Consider the following 20,805-nt stretch of genomic DNA (forward strand, 5'->3'; position numbering starts at 1 on the left):
GAATATATCGTGAGAGATAGTCGTTTTCGTGGGTAGCAGCCCATGTACAGTGGTTGTCAGCGATTGTGGTGGTTTAACAATAAAGTATCTATTTAATTATGCCACATATGTATAGAGTCTTGAGATCCCGTTGTTTGAGCAAGATTTAAGATTTAAATAAGCAATTAACCCACATATCTACCCATGGGAACCCAGACTTCAATACAGGTTATCATACTTGAATACCAACGAAATAAAAATCAATAATGACCTAAATACATGACATATTCACCTCCGAGAAACCAAGATATATAAAGATGGAATTACTTTACCCTTTTTCAGTTCTTCCTCATCTTTGCTCCAAAGGTCCAGGTCAGTGTAAGAGTTTATTCAACTATCTGCTTGTAGTTTCTTCTCCTTTTTGATTGCGCAAACAACCTTCCCTCACCCATGTCAATGATGTCATCCTCATAATTTATCTATCTTCATTTTGTCTCAGATCTAAAAGGCAAATTTGAAAATTAAAATGGGTATCATACTCTTCATCTTCTGTTAATTGATCAACCCATCACATCTTCCGAACTTGAGATTTGATGCTTTTGTTTCTTGTTTAGATCCATGGCTCAATCATCTCACTGCTCACTTGGTTTCCAATTACTGTACTCTACATTTGCCTTTTCTTGTTTATTTTGTTATTTGCTTTTGTACCGATTTCAGATCTTCATCTATGATGGATTAATGTTTTTGTCATGGGTTCACCGCTTGGGCTCTAGATCTTGAGTTGATAATTCTGTTCATAATGGTATGTTTCTTCGATTCCAAGTACTAGATAACATCTATTTTGTCATGCTACTCTGTTTCTATTCATTATTTGGGATATCAAGTAATTTTGGATTGATCAAAGATGTTGCATGTCAAAGTCTACGTCAAAGTCTGTCATTTAAATTTGGGATGTTAAAATTGTTTAGTTTGAATTGAGAATTCATAGCACCACATAATATTTGAAATCCATTATGCTTTCACATGATAATAAGACTTACTTGGGTCGTTCAAGTGTCGAACTCTGCTTCAAACATCTCTCTCCATGCCAAAAATCATTCCAAAGTAACGGGGTCTCCATGTGGTACAATAATGTCATCCTTTTTTTCTGCTACGGCTATAACATCCTCAACACTAGTGTCTTGACCATATTGCTCAGAAAGCCATTTTTTACCTGATGTAACTAGCGTCTAGACCATAGCCATACCAAGATTTTCATATGCCTCTTGTTGAAGTTTTTTTCGTAAACTTCTCACATTCAACTGTGGAGGCTCATGCAGATATTTTTTTTTCCGTGAGAAAATCAAACCCAGCTGAACTGGAGTTGCAGTTACCTCATCTGTCTCATCATCCAGTGGAGACACTATTATTAGAAAATACCTCTCGGTAGCATTTAAACCACTCATCTGGGTAAATTTCTTAGAAATTATCCATGAGTGTTACCTCCAATTCCTCAATTTACATCTCATGTTCTTGTTCATAATCCGTCACACACTATAGGAGCTCAGCTACATAACACTTCTTTCTTAGCATATTGATACGACTCATTTCAATCTTGTGGTCTATCAATAACTGATTAATTAGATATTGTTGGAGTTTACTAATTTAATGATCATTTTATTCACAAATCAAATGTCTACATATTGGCGAAAAGAGAGACAAAAAAAGGAACAACATAGATCTGATGCTCTAAATGTTTTTTCGTTTGTTTATGAACAGGTGTATCTAAACGCCAAGGTATCCTGAGTTGCACTCTTTCAAATCATCACGCTTCATGGGATAGGACTCCTTGCAATGGTGATTGTATTTGGGGACATGTGAAAGGTAACAACTTGAAATTCTAAACTAGTTGGTTCACAACTGAACTCATCTAATATAAATACAAAAGATATTGAATCTCCTAACTGTCCCACAATTTACAGGTACACATAGCTGCATAGAAATTGAGGGCAGTTGCGAAGATGTTGAGAACTTGAGAGACTAGATGGTTAAGTAGGCATCTTTACAAGATGGCAAGCTAATTATGTTTTATGCAATTAGCTCAAAGGAAATGTGCTTGAAATTGTAGACATTGAATTTTATCAATGATTCATGGTTATTACTTATTTTATAAAATTTGTTTGTATTTTCTCATTCAGAATTAGATATAATTATCCATAAAAAGAAATCAAAAGCCAGCTGGTAAATAAAATAAATAATTACGAATCAAAAATGAATTAATTTGGTTCCTATCTATACGGTTATTAATGAATACATATTACAAATACAAAATGATTGGTCAAAGCACGGAAGAATTGTATTCGTGGGAGACCTTAGAGAGTTTTAAATGGGTGGGCCCCTAACCCACGAATGTAGAGCAATCGTGATATAATTGGGCAATGGCCACGGGAGTAAAGGGGACGATCTCAATTAATGTCGCTGCAACGTGGCGAACCCCTTTCCGCCCAGATTTTTGTGAGTAATTGGCTAATGCGCACGAAAAAGATACGTGGGCAATGCAAAAAAAAATTTGTAGTCTCACCTAAAATATGAATCAGTCTCATATCCAATTTTGTTACAATCATCATGATAGTGATTCCATTTCGAAATTGCATCAGCTTTGTTGCTACAATTTCAATCGAGATCGTATTAGAGGTACTTTTCTTTGCTTCAGCTTAAGATCGTAGAAGTTGAAGCAATTTGAATTCGAGCTAATTTCTGATGACTCATAATATGCTTGATTATAGCAGTCTTCAGCTCTATCTTATGTGAATTTGATCTTCTAGTGTGGAACTTACTATGATATGGTGTGGAACAATATTTACTTATTTTATGTTTTTTTTTTGGAGTTCAAGTAGTAAAATTTTATGTAATAAGCTATAAAAATGGTGAGAACAAGTCTCATTTAATTCACTAAGATTTGTGTAAGATAATGTAATCCGATAATGATTTCAGCTATTATTGATTTCGCTTTGGGCTTCTTTCTAAGATGTTCAAAGTTGCGATTTAGAATTTAGGAGAATATGAAATTCTAGGCTAATTATGATTGAATAAGCATTAGTGGCAATTACTGGGAGCATCAGTGGATCTTTGCAGATAATATTGTGAAGGATACAGTTCAACGTCTGAGGTAATAACTCAAAGTTTATATTGATTAGTGTGTTTCTACTTCCAAATGGTGTTATATTTATAAAAATATAAGGTTGTTGCTATGCGGCTACTTGTATTTGATCAAGCTAACATTCATTCTTATCAACGCGTTTTGGCACAATTGTTTTGTTTTGATTGACATGTCTTATCAAAATCTTGATCTGAATATAACCCAGCGAGTTATTCATTGTAACTTTGCTCTGGAATGAAGAACATGGAGGATTGTGATTTTCAACTTGATGTCCTGATAAGTTAGATTGTTTATCATTTTTGTAGAGCATTGTCGTTGTAGCAATGTTTTCAAAGGTGAAAACAAAGGCGAAGGCGATTTGGTTGAGTCTCACAAGGATGAGAGCATCGGCGGGCGATCTCCTTTCCAACAACGATTATTTTAATGAAATTTTATATATTAGGTCTAAAACTAAATTAGATGTTTCTAAGAGATTTCTTTTTACATTTTAGCAAATGGTGGATCACATAAAAAGAGAGGTAAGAACCTGCCCAGTAGAAAACCCACATTAGAACCCCTTATTCAAGCCCAAATGACCAAAAAAATAAGGATATAATAGTAAAAATACTGAGAGAAGGGTGTGATAACCACGTGATACACCAACCGAGGCTGTTTTGAGGAATAAACATGTCGTCTTCAACCCCGCATCTGCGCATCGTTCCTTCGCTCTCTGCAAAAAGTGCTGCCCCGACATCTTGGCCATTGCCTTTCCAGTGGCGGCTCGGCGAGTGAACCGGCGAGGCTTTTCTCTCTCGCCCCGCACCAAAATGCAAGGTGTCGCCTTTGAAAACATTGCGTTGTAGCTGTTGTTCCACATGGAGATGTACAGCTTGGTTCTAGAAAAAAGAGAGTAAGTTCTTAAATTTTGAGAATAATGAATACTTAGAGCCAGGGCCGACTCTGAGAAATTTGAGGCCCAATGCAAAGAAAAAAAAAGGACTATTTCCCACACAAAAAAACAAATAGAAAAAAAAAATTAGCCCTTACACTGGAAAAAAAAATTAGAATGTTGGGCCCTGGCCCAGTGCGGTAGCACTAGCTGCCCCCCCCCCCCCTCAGGGCTGGCCCTGCTTAGAGCCATGCAGAACTTGGTGCTTATGTGGTTTATTCAAAACATTTAATTGAGTGTCGTATTTGAGCATATATATACTCTATATGTCTCTTTAGTGTAATTGGTAAAATATATGGTGCTCATTGTTGGCGAGGCAATAAACAACGAGACATGCATATGAGTATATATCTTAGAACATAATGTATGGGTCACTCATGCAAAATTTTGTACATTTTGCTGGTTGGTTGATCTTCCGTAATCGTGATTTACACGAATGGTTTAGATTGAATAGATTCAGTTTGTTCAATCATTTAGTGATATTTCAACATCTTAACGTATATCAAATTAGATGAAACTTTACAGGAGTGATCTATATATTATAATCTAATATCCGTACAGTGGAGATGTGAAAATGTGACTGAAAGTGAGCCAAATAACGAATTTTACTCTGAATTTCAAAGTGAAGATTCACTATGAATAGAGACTATATATATATATATATATATATATATATATATATATATTACCAGTAAGCTCAAATGTGAAGGGTTTGCTATTTTGATAAATTTAGTTGAATAGTTACAGTATATGCTGGAAAAATAAAATACAAAACAAGTTTACTGCTCTATGCTTCATTTACAATGGTGATGCATAAAGTACTGGTTGAATTCGTAATTGTAGCATTCACCAGGTTTTGCATCAACTCGCTTCACTTAAATAGTTGATATTAGGTTTGCTCAAGTTGAGAATCGTTGTCACTTTTACTAAGTCACTAACCCTTTACTTTGTTACTTTCAAAAGATATATAATTCTTATGCAGCTCTCTATCATTTCATTCACTTCATCTATAAGGCTGTGTTTTGTGCTTACTCTGTTAACGTGGCTTACTCACAGAATCGTTTAAAATATAATTACTCGGTGGGCATTATATGATTGTTTATATGTTTATCTCTTTGAATTTTCTTGACAAATTAAGGAGCTAAGATGTGAATCGAAGCTTTGATTTTGATTTTGAAAGCCAAATTTATGTGTTCAAGCTTATTATTATATCTTGTTTTTTAGCGTAAACTTATATTGGATATTGAAGTTGTAAATGAAATGGGATTATGGAACTGATTTGTTTGGTGTTCTACTATTATTTAAAAAGTTACCGTCATTAATATTACTGTGATGTGTATATTGATCTCCACTGTTTCTTGGCATTAGGTGGATGCAGGCACTAGGATTGAAGCTTTTAAGGAGGACAAAGGTGGCTTTGGTCCTTCATTATTCAAAAACTCGCAGAATAAGTCTGGGTATATCGCATATTACTTGTTAATAACTTTTGTATCTGCCATGTAAAAAGGACTTATATTTTGGTGTACACAGTACAGTTCTAAATGTTGATAATCTCTCTTCCCAGTCTCTTATGTAAACATATTGTCAATGTACAGGTCCAGCATTGGAAAAATTGGCAAACGAAAATGGCATTAAGCATACGTACATATCATTGAAGGCTTATTAAGATTCTAGAATACTTTATATGTTTGTTTTTTATTTTGAAATGGCTATCAAGGATGGATATTGACATTTGTATGTACTAAATTTACAGTTATATTCAAGATAGGAGGTTGATGTTTATTATTGAATTGCTGTGGTGCGTCCTTGCTAAATTTTGTAGTACATTTTCATACTGGCTTTTGAAATACTGCAGGCTACAGCGAGTAGTATAATGAACAAAAAAATTTAGTTGGATTTTGCCATTTAGTGACCATCGGTGTTAGAATTAATGATGAATATGTTGGTCACTAAAACTATCACTTTTAGTGGCCATTAGACTGGTCACTGAAGTTATGTTAAATTAGTGACCACTTTATGGTCACTAAAGATGTCATGATTTAATGGCCATAATATCTTGTCACTAAAGAAATTTCTAATCACTGGCCACTTTTGTCAGTTGGTCACTAAATAGAATCAGTGATAGGGCCTTTTAGTGACCGCTCAAAATTGGTCACTAACCACATTCAATGGCCAAATTTCATAGTTTTAGTGACCACTTGTGTGGTCACTAATTCCCAGATTTGTTGTAGTGGAAGCAAACTTTGCTGCCAACTATCTTGCCACTTTGGGACGGGTTGATTTCACTTCAATGCTTCACATTTTTCACCTTCTGTTATGCCTGTTGTGAATTTTGACGGGCCGGTTCCTCCAGAAGATTTTCCTTGTAATTTTACCCTTTCGCATAAAAAAACAAAATAGAGTTATTTTTTGGAACTAAATGGAGAACATGTATAACTTGGTCGGTATAAAAGTATTGGCAATCCTATATTGAACAAAACACAGCCTATCTTGGAACCGAGCGTGATGAGGCAAAGCCTTCCACCTGAGCTAGGTTTCAAAAAGCAATTCAATATGATCAACATGGCCAAGCAAGAATGGGATTGTAACCAAAGAACAATGGCATGATTTCTCGTGCTGTCATGCATTACGAACTATAACATGTGCTGCAGTGAGCTACATTCACGTCTTATATTTGGTATAGCAACTTCCTAAAACTGCCATGATAGACTGTAATGTCTTCAATGACATGTCCATGGTTTCCTTTACTAGCTAGTTGCTGGCAATCAGATCCAAAGTTTCAAACTGCTGAGCAAAGTTGAATCAGTGAATAGTTCTGAAGGATTTTGATCCAAAAAAAATTAAGAAACAATAAAATTAAACTAATTTAGTTTGCAAGTTTACATCCAATTTATATATTTAGAATTTGTTAATAAGTTGCGTACATATTCTGTAATTATGGAAAGAATTCCATGCAGGAGAAGAAGAATATTACAATGCACAAGTAGACCAAGCCGACTGAAGCAATTTGATTGGTGGTATACTCGAATGGAGAATAATATCCCGACTAGTGCTTGTTGATCTCTCATGGCGAAGCCTAATTCAGTAATGATCAACATTGGAACGGCTTCAACAAGACATGGAGGCTTCACAGAATATCGGGTGCGCAACCAAGTAAATCTTCTCTCATCAGACAAGTTTCTGCATGGAAAATGATAATCAATTAACGTTTCAATGAAATTTTTGAGAACTGATAATACTTTTGCACTATTAGCAAGTTCTAGGAACAAAAAGAAAGTATAGATAATGTAAAACACTAAAACCTTGAGAGATGAGAAAAACAAAAAAAGTTGCATACCTTCCTGCAAGGAACTAGGACAAGCTCTCATGAAGCATGGCAGAAGAATTGTTGTAATAATGGTCGATCTCAGCCCTCAGGGATGTGCTGCACCTTATAACGATGCTTACCGCCTTTGCGTATGGAGTCTATAAGTTGCATTGGAAGAGACTCCAATCTCAATGTCTCTAGCTTAGCAAGGTCTACAAGACCATATGGCAATGTGTTCAATACCAAGCAGCTATCAAGGTATAAGAATTGGAGATTCTGCATCACTCCTTTTTCTATAGTGATCGACTTTAATAAGGGGGAATTAATCAACTGCAAATGTGTAAGCTTCCCAAATTCTTTGCAGAAACGCAGCTCTTTCCCAACATATGCATTGATAAGGGTAAGCTTTCCCAAATTTGGCAGTTCTTCAAGGTGAGAAATTACATCTTCTTCAACTCTGGACCAATGCAGATACAAATTGGTAAGGCTCTGGAGTGAACAGAACCAAATAGATACCCTTTCCAGTTTTCCAACCAAAACAACAGTTTGAAGATGTGGAGGAGGATAACACATTGCATTAGTTTGAAGAATCTCCTCGTCATCGGTTGTCATTAAGAACAAGTAGTGAAGGAGCTTCATCTTCTGAATTGAAGCACACAAAATTATCTCATCTCTTTCTTTTATATTTGTAATGCCACGCCTGGTAAGTTGGTTCATATTCCCCATGAGTCTAACAATGGCTTGATTCAATACACGTCATTACTTGCAATTTCTTCAGCTTACAGATACCTGGCGGTGCTCCAGTCCCATTGACATATCTGAAATCCTTGAACTGTCTAGTGTAACGATGCGTAATTAAATGCCGCAAGTTTAGCAGCTTGACAATGCCTTTTGGAAGGGTCTCTATCTTGGTGTTCTTGATGTTCAAAGTTACAAGGTCTCGGAGCCTCCCTATGGATTTCAGAAGCTTCTTAATCGGAGTACCCCTCAAATTTAAGTACCTTAAATTGAACAAGTACACTAGTTCATGTGACAGCTTATAAATTGGGACAAATTCAATATCTAAAACCCTCAACAACTTGAATCCAGATGGCAATTCATTTGAAAAAGACAATGAGAACATGTCTGTAACAAAAACAAGAAAGGATCGAAGCTGGGACATAGCAGTGCATGAATTCATTTTCCCTTCAGTAGTTTGAGTTGATACGCGGTGGACTTGAATTGCCTCAGTTACTCCTTTTCCATCATATTCACCACAGAACTTTTCTTTTTCAGATATAGATAAAGCAAGCTGTCTCATAAGGTCATGCATCTTACATGCTTTTGGCCTTCCAAATTCATTCCTCCATACAACATGTAGCATGCTGCGGAGAATGAGTTCCATAAGATAGGTCTCTGCAACTTCTTCTAGTGTAAGCCCTTTGACATGCTGAATAAATCCTTCAGCTATCCACAATCTAATCAGTCGTTTTCTTCGAATCATAAAGTCTTCGGGGAAAAGGGAACAATATAGAAAACAATGCTTCAATCGGTATGGCAAATCATTGAAACTAAGCAACAAGATGCTTTTGACATTGTCTAGCAATGGATGGCTAGTGAGATGCCAATTTAAGCTGTTGCAGACTTTTCTCCATTCTGATGGTCCTTTTGAAGACATTAGGCCACCTAAAGCCACAATTGCAAGAGGTAGGCCTTGACACTTCTCTAATATTTGCCAAGCTACTGGTTTAAGCTCCATTGGACAACACTTTTGGGGATAAGATGAGAATGCTTTGTTGCTGAATAGCTCCCAAGCATGATTCTTTTGAAGGGGTTGAATATGATGTACATGCCTGTCTACTCCAAAAGAGTAGAATGCAATGTCTTCTCTCCGAGTTGTGAGAATGATTCGACTTCCATTCTGCCTGTTTGGAAGTGATATCCTTATTTCTTTCCAAAGGTTTATTTCCCACACATCATCCAATACAACCAAATACCTTCTAGACTCCAAGTAGTCTACAAGTACCTGTAGCAGTTCTCTGTAGCTCATCGAATTCATATCTGTCGGAACCTTTTCCTTCCTTTCTTCGTGGAACTCCTTGATCAAGCTTCAGTATAAATCCTCAATCACATAAGTTTGAGAAACAGTAATCCATGCACGGCAGTCGAAATACCTCTTAGTAATATTACTACTGAAGCTCTTGGCAACTAAAGTCGTCTTCCCAGATCCTCCCATTCCAACCACTGAGATGATTTTCTGGTTTTTCTCCTCATTCATCAGCAATTGTATCAATAGACTCTTCTCCTCTTCAATTCCAATGAGCTCATCTTCAGCGATGAAAAGACAAGACTGCCTCGTTCTGCACCCATCTCTGGCTACCGTGATTACTACTCGATCCTTCTACACCACCAACGCCATACCTCTTGTTCCTGTCCGGAATGTCTTTGATTGTTTTGGTGGTTTTTTCCAACTTCTGAGAAATTTGACGTCTGAACCATATATTCTTTGGAATACGAAAGGTTTTCTGGAGCCAGCAAACACAACGATTCCCACTTTTCTGCTGATACATATGATACATGAACTCATCAATGATGTCTTCAGCATCATAAGTCAAGTGTCTTACACTTGCCACCCATGTCTCCTCTCCTTCTGTTTGTGCTTTACTGCATTCAGCATCCTGTAGAAAGGATTTCATGCTTATAAGCTCCTGCTTGATCTCATTAACTTGAACACGAACACCTGCTATGGAGCACGCTTCATCCCCAAGAATTACTACAATTGTACCAATCAAAAGATCTGTCGCAGCTGATCCCATGACTTTAATCACAAAAGAAAATCTGAAATTGATTTAAACAGAAACAGTCAAATGAATTATACCGGAAGCGGCATACTGTAACATTTCAATGGACAATAGATTTCAGAAACACATCATGCAATATCTATAACGTAATAGCCTGAACAACATTATGATATGTATACCTGGTTGTGGAGCTATTGAGTAAGAATGTAAGACCAATAGACCAGGCAAGTCTGGTGGTTGAGCAGCAGCATCAGTGCTAGCTAATTTTTGTTTTTGTTTATTTTGGCTACACCTCAGTTGTTAAATTTTTTCTTTGTTTACTCAAAAAAGAAAACAATAACTAGGTGACTAAAAGAGCAAATGAGAAATCATATCTTTGGAAAGAATTCATGAGGCACAAAGTCAACCTGAGATCAGCATTTTGATCAAGTCAAATTGGTCTGAAGTAGTAGTACGTATAACAGGAGCATATTTAAATCAATGAATGGATTCTCAGAATATATTAAATCCAGGGATTATAACAAATCAATAAAGAAACTTATGAAATTAAGGATTTAGCACCCCCCCCCCCCCCCCCCCCCAAACAAGTTTGTTTTGTCAACCAGCACAACTAGTAGAATTCATTCCTCTGGAGCTAAAAAGAGCTTATTATAAGTCTATAACATGATGTCAAGAAGTATACCACAGCTTTAGCAATGTCAAGAACTACACTCATATTACTTGAGCTCTTGTGCTTTGCTAGTGTTTCTCTTAAGATGTTTTCTATGTTCTTGGGCTGGCTTGTACATGTCTTTTCACCCAGTCAGTTGTTGGTCTTCTATGATTTGTTATAATTGTTCTTATTCCATAGTAAAATCACACATTTTTGTTAAAATCACACTTATTATCGAGAGAGAGAGAGAGAGAGAGAGAGAGCTAAGCAGCATCTTCTCCTTACACCCACCTATTTCATCTGGAACGAGCTCGTTGAAGAAGGCGTATCTTCTGGATTTCAAAGGAAAATAAAATCACAATCAACAGTAATTAACAAAAAAATAGACTGGTTATCACATCCCTAATCTCATTTTTGGAAGCTGCTAGACAAGTTGAGCCACATTCCTTTTATTGGGGGGGCCAAAATGTTAATCAATACGCATCAGGCAACGATTCACTTACAAAAGGCTACACACAGTTGGTGACTAGTCTATATAGTCTATACCCCCTTCACAAGTTGAAATCGTTCTTAATGATTAGTGTGCAGTTCCTAGATCTAGCAATATTGTAAGAGCTTCTTGAGCTGTGTTTACCCCTTCTACAGACCCAGATATATCATAATATCATATTCATATAGTTCCTCTTGACCTCAAACATTACTTCTTTTTCTTTCCTCCTTTCACGAATGTGGAACATACTTTCAAGCTTTTGGTATTCTGCATATCTTATAGATAAATAAACAACCCCTGATGTTCTTAAATATGAAGTAGCTGAAACTCATAACGTACCAGACCATCGCATACCAGAAAGGAAAACATTCCTTTGAAGATCCCACGCACGTAACATCAGCTGTACAGGTGGATTATGTGTGCAATAGTTGTTTTCAAAAAACTTTCAGCAGATGAGGATGCTATTAGTTTAGACTGCAATCAGAGTTTGCAAAGTTTCGAGATTGCACTAAAGCCAATCAAACACATCAGAGAAAATCTGTAATAGAACTGTGTGAGCTTACCTTGCCTGCAGGAAAACTCAAATTTGCAGAAGATTGGATCAAAGTCGGATCTGTCATCATTCTGTGTCGGAAAATATGGATTCAGGGGTTTTACATGATAACAGGGAAAAAAATCTTATGTAGGAAAACAAAAGAACATTACGAGTGCATGCACACCTGTAAATCTAACCCGGAATTTCCAGACATCAGTAGCAAAACACATGAAAAAGGTTTTGACCACCTGAAGCAGTGTGCATAGTTCGAGTTGGGAAGACCCATTTGAAAGTCCTGATATCTACAATAACATTCAGGAAAAAAATAGCAATAGGAGCAAAGACAAAGTTTATCCACCCATGGATAAAAGCCAATTTATTTATGATGCTGAACACAATGTAGGTCTCATTTGGGTAGGCCAGAGTTGTCCTATAAATAACATTTTCAAGTACTTTATCTTGTACAGACAACATGAATCTCAATACTCCAGAACTGAGCACAGTAGCAAGAAGAGATTACATAATCATCGCCCACTTGTTTACCAATTTTTAGAAGCTATAACTTAGACAGCACCATGATTTGCAATGAGATGCTGCAGTAAGTTGAATGCTTATATACGAATTACAACGGCACCTACAGAATCTCCCATTCAGATTCACAAAAATCATGAGTCTGGGATTTGTTCGACTCTTCTTCACCTTCTAAAAATGAATTTGTATGATGCCCATGCCATAATGCAAGCTGCTTGTATTCTTGCTGCCTTACTGAACTTGTTCTTGAAGTGAAGGCTTTTGGAATTTTTTTCTAAAAAAAATTCTGAATTAAAACCAATGGCAATAGAGAATAATTACAGACAAGTGGACATAGATACAGAAATTCTACCTTGTAAGGGTTACAGTTGGCTACTGAGTGATGAATAAAATGAAGTTCTTCACCACTCACCAGTACACAAGTTTCCTCAAGCTTTGCCTTGTCAGATTGTTGAATGATTACGGTACCATGTTCAACACTATTACTCTCATCCACGAGAGAGATATTAGATCCACCTGTAAATACTCAATCAATAACTATGAAGACAAAGAATATGCAAATAATCATGCCAGAAGGCCCAGAACAAATTATGCTAAAAACTGCATGCAGGATTGAGGAATCAAAACCAAACACAAATAAAGAACAAGCAAAAAGAGTGTAATTGTAGAATGCAGTTTAATAGTATCAAGGAACTCACCATTTACTTCTGCTGACAACCCACCAATCGATGACTCTGGTAGTTCATTCCATCTTTTTCCATCAAATTTATCCAAAATAATCATATCAGGTGACTGGGAGTTGATTACAATATCATTTGTACATTGGCTAGCATTTGCAGCCACACAACTCTCCCTCATGGAATTACATCTCATACCTTCAACTGGTTTAGAAGGGGTTATACCTTCATCTGGTTGGTCACATAAAGTGTCAATATTTTCATTTGAAAATTCACTGCATGATAGGGATACTCTGCTAAAATCTTTTCCAACAGCAGTATTTGCCCCTTGAAGTCTGTCCTTGATTGGAGTTTCTTTGACAACCACTTTCTTACTATAACTTCTCATACTATACTCTTGTCTTGAATACAAGTCAGGCAGTTCTACTTTGGCACAATTGCCTGAGGATTTTGTGCAAGAATCATAGACACGCTGTCTATGGAACAATCCTGAACAGTTTACATTCTTCTCCACAGAAGAAATTACCTCTGAATCCCCATTCACTTCTTCAACACCAACCTTTGCGTGTTCTTTCTTAAGCTTTGATTTCTTAGAACCATCTGAATAATGTTCAACAGGAAAACCACAGGGTGATATGTCATCTTGATCTAATGAAGAGTGACAGAGAAAATCTTGCATTACATCTGCATAAAACTTTTTAACACTCTCCCCAACAGTCTGTACCTGATCTTCAACAAAATTAACTGTGTCCTGACCAAAATTAATACAACAAGACATTAATAAAGTTGAAAAAAAAATTATCTATATATATATATATATGTTACATGAACCGAGGAATGACAGAACAAGGGTACTGTCTCCATAGACGACAGTATCACATGAACCTTGTCCGAATTAGACAGAGAGCATGTCATACACATTAATGCTCGATGAAAAGACAAGGACAAAGAAAAGCTTTGGCAAAAAGTACATGCCATCAAGGATAAGGCAAAGACCTAAATATTGCATACATTTAATAACCAGCAGTATAAGGCAACCATTTCATTGAAAAGATTCAAAGGCGTTTCATTGTCAAGATTTAATATTCCCCAAAGGCCTTACCTGGTACATATTTTCTTCCACCTCCAAGCACATAGATTCGAATTTTTCGTACACACACCCAACCCAGGTTATACCTTTGACATCCATCGTGGTCATAAATTCACTTTACACAACAGGTGTACTTTAACTGCTACTTTGTAGTTTCAATAATCAGTTCTGAGTCAATTGGTTCGCATCTGCAAGGCAACAAAATAAAATTCAGAAGAGGCTCTACACAACAGATAGAAGTCTTTTTAATCCAGATAAATATCCAGAAAAATGCATAATATGACTTCAATAATATGAGGTTTCTAGTTTTCCATAAAATCCGATAAGATAAGGCTAAATGTAATTAATCTTCAGAAATAAATACCAGATTACTTTGTTTGTGATTTTTAGCTATTTTTTGTACTTCCTACATAGAAATAGAGTGCTATTATTTACTTTGCCAATGCAAGCTAGAAGAGGCACAAGCGAAAAACTGGTCTGGCCATAAATACGTATTTGACCATCAGGTGATTGATGGTGGATACTAGAAACAGTTAGACCCATGTGATCAATGTTTAGAATCCCATCTTAGTACCTACCTAGTTATTTACTAGAGCTTCCTGTCTCATATGGTTTGTAGCATTAAGTAGGATACCGCAGTTTCAAGCCTGAGTCCACGAGAAAGATTTGGAGGAAAACAAGGTCTGACAGCAAAACCATCAGGTGGTCAATGGAGGGTGGTAGGAATAGTTAGGCCATGAAACCTATGGTTCGAATTCCTTCACAGTGCATACCTATTCATTTGGTAAAGTTTCCTGTCTCATAGAGATTCTACCCCTGACGGGAGAACCCAGTTTGAAGCCTGGATCCACAAAACAGGTTTGGACAATTTGTTGTGACAAAAAGATAATTACCAGGTGGAAGGAAATTATAATTCGTACATTGGTCACTATGATTCTATAGTCTTGTAGCTTTGCATAGATAGTGGTTATTCAGATATCAAATAGTGTGGCACTCTATTGTATGTTGCTATTAACAACTTTAGCGTGCACAAGAGAATTAATGCCACTCCAATAAAATGTGAAGAGGCTATAGTTGTTACAAAGACATTCCTCAAAATTGTTTCTTCATTTTGTCTTTGCCCTTTTGAGTGGAAAGGGTGAGATCTTGGTATACTGTTTAATGCAAGGTACAGCCTTTGCTATTTAGAGCAGGCATTATTCTAAATCCTTCTTCATGTCCCATCCTTAGAGATTTTGGATTCCAAAAAGTTATCCTAAATGCTCAGGAGGTTTGAGAATTTACATCACTATCATCAAGTATGGTAAAAACTCCTCTAATTTAATCTGGAGATCCTGATGCTTCATTGCCAAGGGACTAAATGGGGTCCAAGCTTTTCAGGGAGGCCACTTTGAGCAGCAAGGCCTAAGCCTAGTAAACTGCTTTAAGATACTAACTTCAGGGAGATGTGCTATGATAAAGAGATTTTTGGTGGTTTGAGTGTTGAGAAAGAGGAGGAATTTGATGGTGTCAACTGTCAAGGGAGAAGAGCTGAATCATCATTGAGAACGTTGAAAATTGACAACCCTGTGATAGCTCTTTCACTACTATTCTTTTAAAGTGATATGCTGTGTCTTAGATTCTTTTATCATTCTGTTTTTCTTTTCTTTTCATGTAGGTGTGTAAGGGTTCCTACTGGCAGTTATGCTTCTGAGTAGTCCTCTGCCAGTCAGCATAAAAGAGAAACGGGTCTAATAAATGGTTTTAATAGAAATATCAGGCAAGACTTGATAGTCCTAGAGGAACAAGAGAATTCTTGCAAGTTTTCCTAGTCAAAGCCACAACAGTGCTAAGATTCCATTTAATCTTTCCCATTTCAGAATAGAATAAATTCTTGATTTGCCACTCTATATCACATCTTAAATTTTTTAGGACTCCTAGTAGTCTATATAAGTACCAGTTACACAATGTATATTTCAGTGGATCATAAATCAAGCAGGTCTCTTTAAATTGCTGCAGTACGTGTAGAACACATTTGGGAGGAACCATATTCATATTTTATTAAAGTTTTCCTCTAAATTATACATGGTTACGTCCGATCAAACTTCCTATTAGAGCCAGTTACAAGAAATCTAAATCATTCAACAAAATCCACCCTTCCAAATTCCATTGCCTATGATCACCTTCCATAGCAAACACATATTCCGTGTTAGACGGACACAATCTCTTACATTGTCTGCTTCACTCTCTGAGTCCTATACAAGTTTGTACAAGAAGAAGAGACATGGAAGACACACCAAGTAATAGTGGGAAGAGTACTAAGAATTTAATGATTCTTGATAACCCAGGAGACAACGAGCTTCATGAGATAATGATTGATGGGAACAAATTCCTAGACAAGCTTCAGAAAAACCTTCTGAAGAAAATGTCAAGGAAAGAAGAGGCAGCCATGAAATTGGATACAAAAGTCAGGGAGGAGAATGATGCTCAAGTTATATTACTTCAAAGCCGATATGCAAAGGTAGAGCTGCAGGAGCTGAGAATTGGGGACCAGTATTTACTCAATTCTGAAGATAAAGTGAAAAGCATGAAGGGTAAATTGGGGAATGAAAAGAGGAAGAAGTTAGCAAAGCTAAGCCAGTTTTACAGAAAAGTAAATCAAGCTTTCTTGAAGATAGATGAGGGTATTAGCTACTATCTATGATGCACGAGCACAAGTACGGGATACAGATACGGATACGGCATGACACGGGATACGTTATTTTCTAAAATGTAGTCTTTTGGATACGTTGTAAAATAATATTTAATATATATATTATATATATAAATTCTAAAATTTGATCAAACAAGCAATTAAAACACCTAAATTCCATCAATTTTATAATAAACATAAGTTTAAGAAAGCTCAACACAAACACAGACAAGGATTGATGATACCAATTAATATTCACAAGTTGACAAACCACTTTTGAAACCATGGAAAGCATAATCTTTTAAACCATACAACTACATTTCAGTAAGGATATCTAGTAAGTACAAGCAAGAAGAAAACAACAACAATGGAATGGGCTATTAGACTCTCCACCTAATTGTAATTAGTACTATAGTTATTGTGAGGAGAGTGAGGAGGCTAAATGTATGTTCATAGACACCGTTTTACAAGAAATTTAGTTTATGGAAGTGTTATTTCTCAAACTTAATAAACTATATCAACAAGAGAGTGGCATGCAGTGAAACAAATATCAAAATTACTTCATCTTGATGCACTGAAAATAGAAATGGAAGCTATGATTCTCCATACATTTCACAAAATCGATCATTGCAACGGTGATCGAAACCGTGAAAATAATCACTATGGGATTAATGTCCTAATTTGTTTATACTTCGACTTGTCTGGTGTGTGCTTGTTGAGGAAGATAACAGAAAGAGACCAACATCTCTTCCTTCAAAGAGAAGCTTGTGACTTGCTTCAATGAAAGATTATACTAATTCGTTTTGGTTTAGTTTTTAACTTGCTGTAACTGAGCTGCTGGACGTGGTGTGTGCTTCAGTCCCTCACTCCCTCTTCTTTGAAATGGAAACAATACGGCTGAGGCAGGGTATTAGATCTAGGTTTTCTGAGTTTTTAACGTGGTAATGACAATTATACCCCAAAACGTATCCAAAACGTATCTGGTGAGTTGACTAACAGTACATATTTTGGGTGCGTATTTTCAGCCAAGGATACGTAAATGTAGCATATCCATCCCGTACCCGTTTCCGATACGGGCATTCAATTTTTCCACGTATCTGTGCATCACAGGCTACTATCACTGCTAGGTAGTAGCAATTTAGATGATTAAGTAGTCACATGCATTCAGATGATAAATCGTAGTTTTTGGGTTTTCGATCATGTACATGACTGTATCAGTATGCATGACACATATATGTTGCTTTTCTCAATTTCAGAGAATCTGTTTCTATAATTTTTTGAGCATCCTACTATATGCAGCTACACTTCTTATATTTACAGTCTTGAAATTAATTCTGTCATTCTGGATTTCTGGTTATATGAAAAGAAGGATGCAAACCAAATCCGCATTTACAAGGTATTATATAATCTATGAGCAACTTAGCTTCGTGATCAAAAGTTATGTTATAAAAATAATAATAATAAGATTGATTTATATTTGTGCATGAAATAAAGTTTAGTGGGTTCTTCCACACAGCCATGTTCACCGTGGTCAATTACTGACCATGAAATTCATGCTCAACCACACTTAAATTTAAATTCAATGATGGAGAGAATTATTTTTAAATGGATTTGTTTCAATTTCCACCCTTGGGTTGGATGTAAACCTTGGATTATCGATCAAAACTTATCTGGCCAGTTAGTGATCAGGTTGACACTACTGCATTCCACAATAATGACATAAAGCAGTATCATTGTACATGGAATCATGATGGGTATATATCAGACATCATTTCTAGTTGTCCGATGAGTCAAGAAGGCTGTCTCAATGATTTTATTTAAGAGAATGAAAACTCAAATTTGATTACTATCTATTCCACCTGGAAGACTAGCAAGAGAGCAATATATTTGCAAAATCTGATCTAAACATGACTAGAAGTCTCAACATCCCAGAACCTACTTGTCCAAACAAAAGAAGAGACTGTACTGGATGCCCTAATAATAAACTGAATGAAGCCTATGCAGGAAGTAATGGGGTGTTGGTTTACTTGAGCACCCATGAAGATATAGCCAAGTCTTCACCAAAAATTAAAATCACACCATTATGTATACCTAAACTTCAATTCATTACCATTCCTTCATGATGCAGAAGTTCACCCAAAACATCAAAAACTAAAACATGCCTGATTTATTTGATTTAAACTGCTATGCTGATATATCAGAACTATACAGCTGTTTCAGCTCTAGCAAAAGCAACATCATATCAAACCCAGTATCATACACTGATACCGAAAACATCATACATAAAGCAGAAGTTTGCAACAAGCTGAATACATATGTGTAATGAAATTATACCCAACAATTACATGGAAAAAGAAAGGCACGCATGATCAGGGAACAGAAAAACCCTGTTAACATATTTAGAGGAGGATGAAAATTGAAGCTTGGATCATCTAGAATGAAGATTGGAGCTTGAGAACTTACAAAGATGATTGATTGGTACCCGGAAGGCGAAAGGTTGGAATGAATGGAAACCCAATTCAGTTAAGGGTATTGGTTTGGTTTGCTTGTAAAGGTCCTACTGGTATAGGAACAATAGTAGGAGCAACAGAAGAGACGGAACACAAAAGAAACATGAAAGACAGACGCAGGCACAAGAAACGCGAAGACTTCTTCTATTTACTTCTTTGTTTTTACCACGTGTTTATTTTCACAATTTATAATTCCTCCATTATTGACAATATTTGGCTTATTTTTCTAAAGTTTCCTTTCATCACTCATAGATTCTCGTAGATTCACCGTGTAACATGCCTTTTTCTTTTCTTTTGGGTCCTCTCTTGGTTAATCCAGTGAAGCGCTGCATAAAACGGAATGAACCTGGCCTCGTTCGTTTCACAGAATGAAAATGAATGGAATTGTATTTCACTATTTTTTTTCTACTCTTTTCATTGTCGTCAAAAACTACAATTTCCATCAATTTTATTTTCTTATGCTTGGAAAGACTAAGAAATATGAAAGAAGATCCTATTAATAACTTAAGTTCAGATGGGTTCGATCAAAAAAAAAAACCTAAGTTCAGATGGGAAAGTGACTCCATTGGCTGTGTAGAGGCCGGAGGGAAGTCACGGAACCAAAGTTTTTCATATGATCCCAAAGCTTTCCTTTTTCCTTTTTTTTTTCCTTTGATTTCCAAACAAATAAAACGAAGCAATTTTCTTTCTCAATGCAATGATTTCATAAATGTAGTTTCTATTCATACCTCTCAAAATTGTACTTAGACCTCATTTTTCAACGCATATAAAATTACAAAAAAAAATATAAGAATGAAACAAAAGAAAAAACTAAAAAAAAAATTATCAACCTGCCTATTTTAAAATAGCGGATATAAATGATTTTTTTCGTTTTTCGTCAATCTATTATTTATGTATTTATTTTAAGAAAACCCCAATTCAGAATAATAAATTGAATAAGATGATTTAATTACTTTATATCACATCCCGAAAGGAAAAATGACCGTATTGAAATGGTAAAATATAAAGATAACAAGCAAACAATAGAATAGAGTTCAACTTGAACACTCGCTAACTAAAAATCTGCTGAAACGTTTCGTGAAATGAAACAAACTGAAAAATTAACAACGAAATGAAACTTTACATTGTCTTCACAAAGTGAATATTTACAAAAGTACGCGAGCTTTACAACAAAGTCATGAACAGCGGAAGTAGAAGTGGGTGTCACTAGCCCATAACTAAAATAGTACAAGCAACCCAAGACATACAAGAATAGTGACAGTAAAAAAATCACAATCACGGAACAAGAGGATCAATGTACAAATATCAACAACAAATAATAGACAAAGGACTAGTCTAAACATCTTGAATTCAAATGAAATGAACTCCTACCTTCTCATATCTTAAGCCCCAAAATAAATCCATAAATCTGCAAGGAATCTAAAGTAGGGGTGAGCTTCGTCCTTGCTCACCTAGTAGGCCAGCACACCAATGTGGTTTAAAAATTAAGGTTGGCTAATTTTTATGAAAACTTAAA

At 36.0% G+C, this 20,805-nt stretch overlaps 1 protein-coding gene and 2 pseudogenes across 2 annotated transcripts; all 3 read right to left on the reverse strand.

Moving 5' to 3' along the window:
- Positions 1-1,028: 1,028 nt before the first annotated feature.
- On the reverse strand, positions 1,029-3,974 carry LOC126797019 (uncharacterized; annotated as a pseudogene).
- Positions 3,975-7,397: 3,423 nt separating this feature from the next.
- Positions 7,398-10,148, reverse strand: LOC126800284 (disease resistance protein RPM1-like; annotated as a pseudogene).
- A 1,211-nt stretch (positions 10,149-11,359) lies between these two features.
- LOC126800286 (uncharacterized) lies at positions 11,360-19,398 on the reverse strand. 2 transcript variants are annotated; one of them, XM_050527617.1, is made up of 6 exons: positions 19,243-19,398; positions 14,121-14,296; positions 13,040-13,769; positions 12,754-12,857; positions 11,995-12,615; positions 11,360-11,899 (listed from the first exon to the last, which is right to left on the reverse strand). In XM_050527617.1, exons 2-5 carry the CDS (start codon positions 14,214-14,216, stop codon positions 12,445-12,447), a joined length of 1,101 nt encoding a protein of 366 aa, XP_050383574.1. In that variant the 5' UTR covers positions 14,217-14,296; positions 19,243-19,398; the 3' UTR covers positions 11,360-11,899; positions 11,995-12,444. The 2 variants fall into 2 exon arrangements, with proteins under 2 accessions (XP_050383574.1, XP_050383573.1); XM_050527616.1 differs by having other exon boundaries at positions 11,361-11,899; positions 12,694-12,857.
- Between the last annotated feature and the right edge of the window lie 1,407 nt (positions 19,399-20,805).

Source organism: Argentina anserina, chromosome 6 (genome assembly GCF_933775445.1).
Source record: "Argentina anserina chromosome 6, drPotAnse1.1, whole genome shotgun sequence".
NCBI classification, from domain to species: Eukaryota; Viridiplantae; Streptophyta; class Magnoliopsida; order Rosales; family Rosaceae; genus Argentina; species Argentina anserina.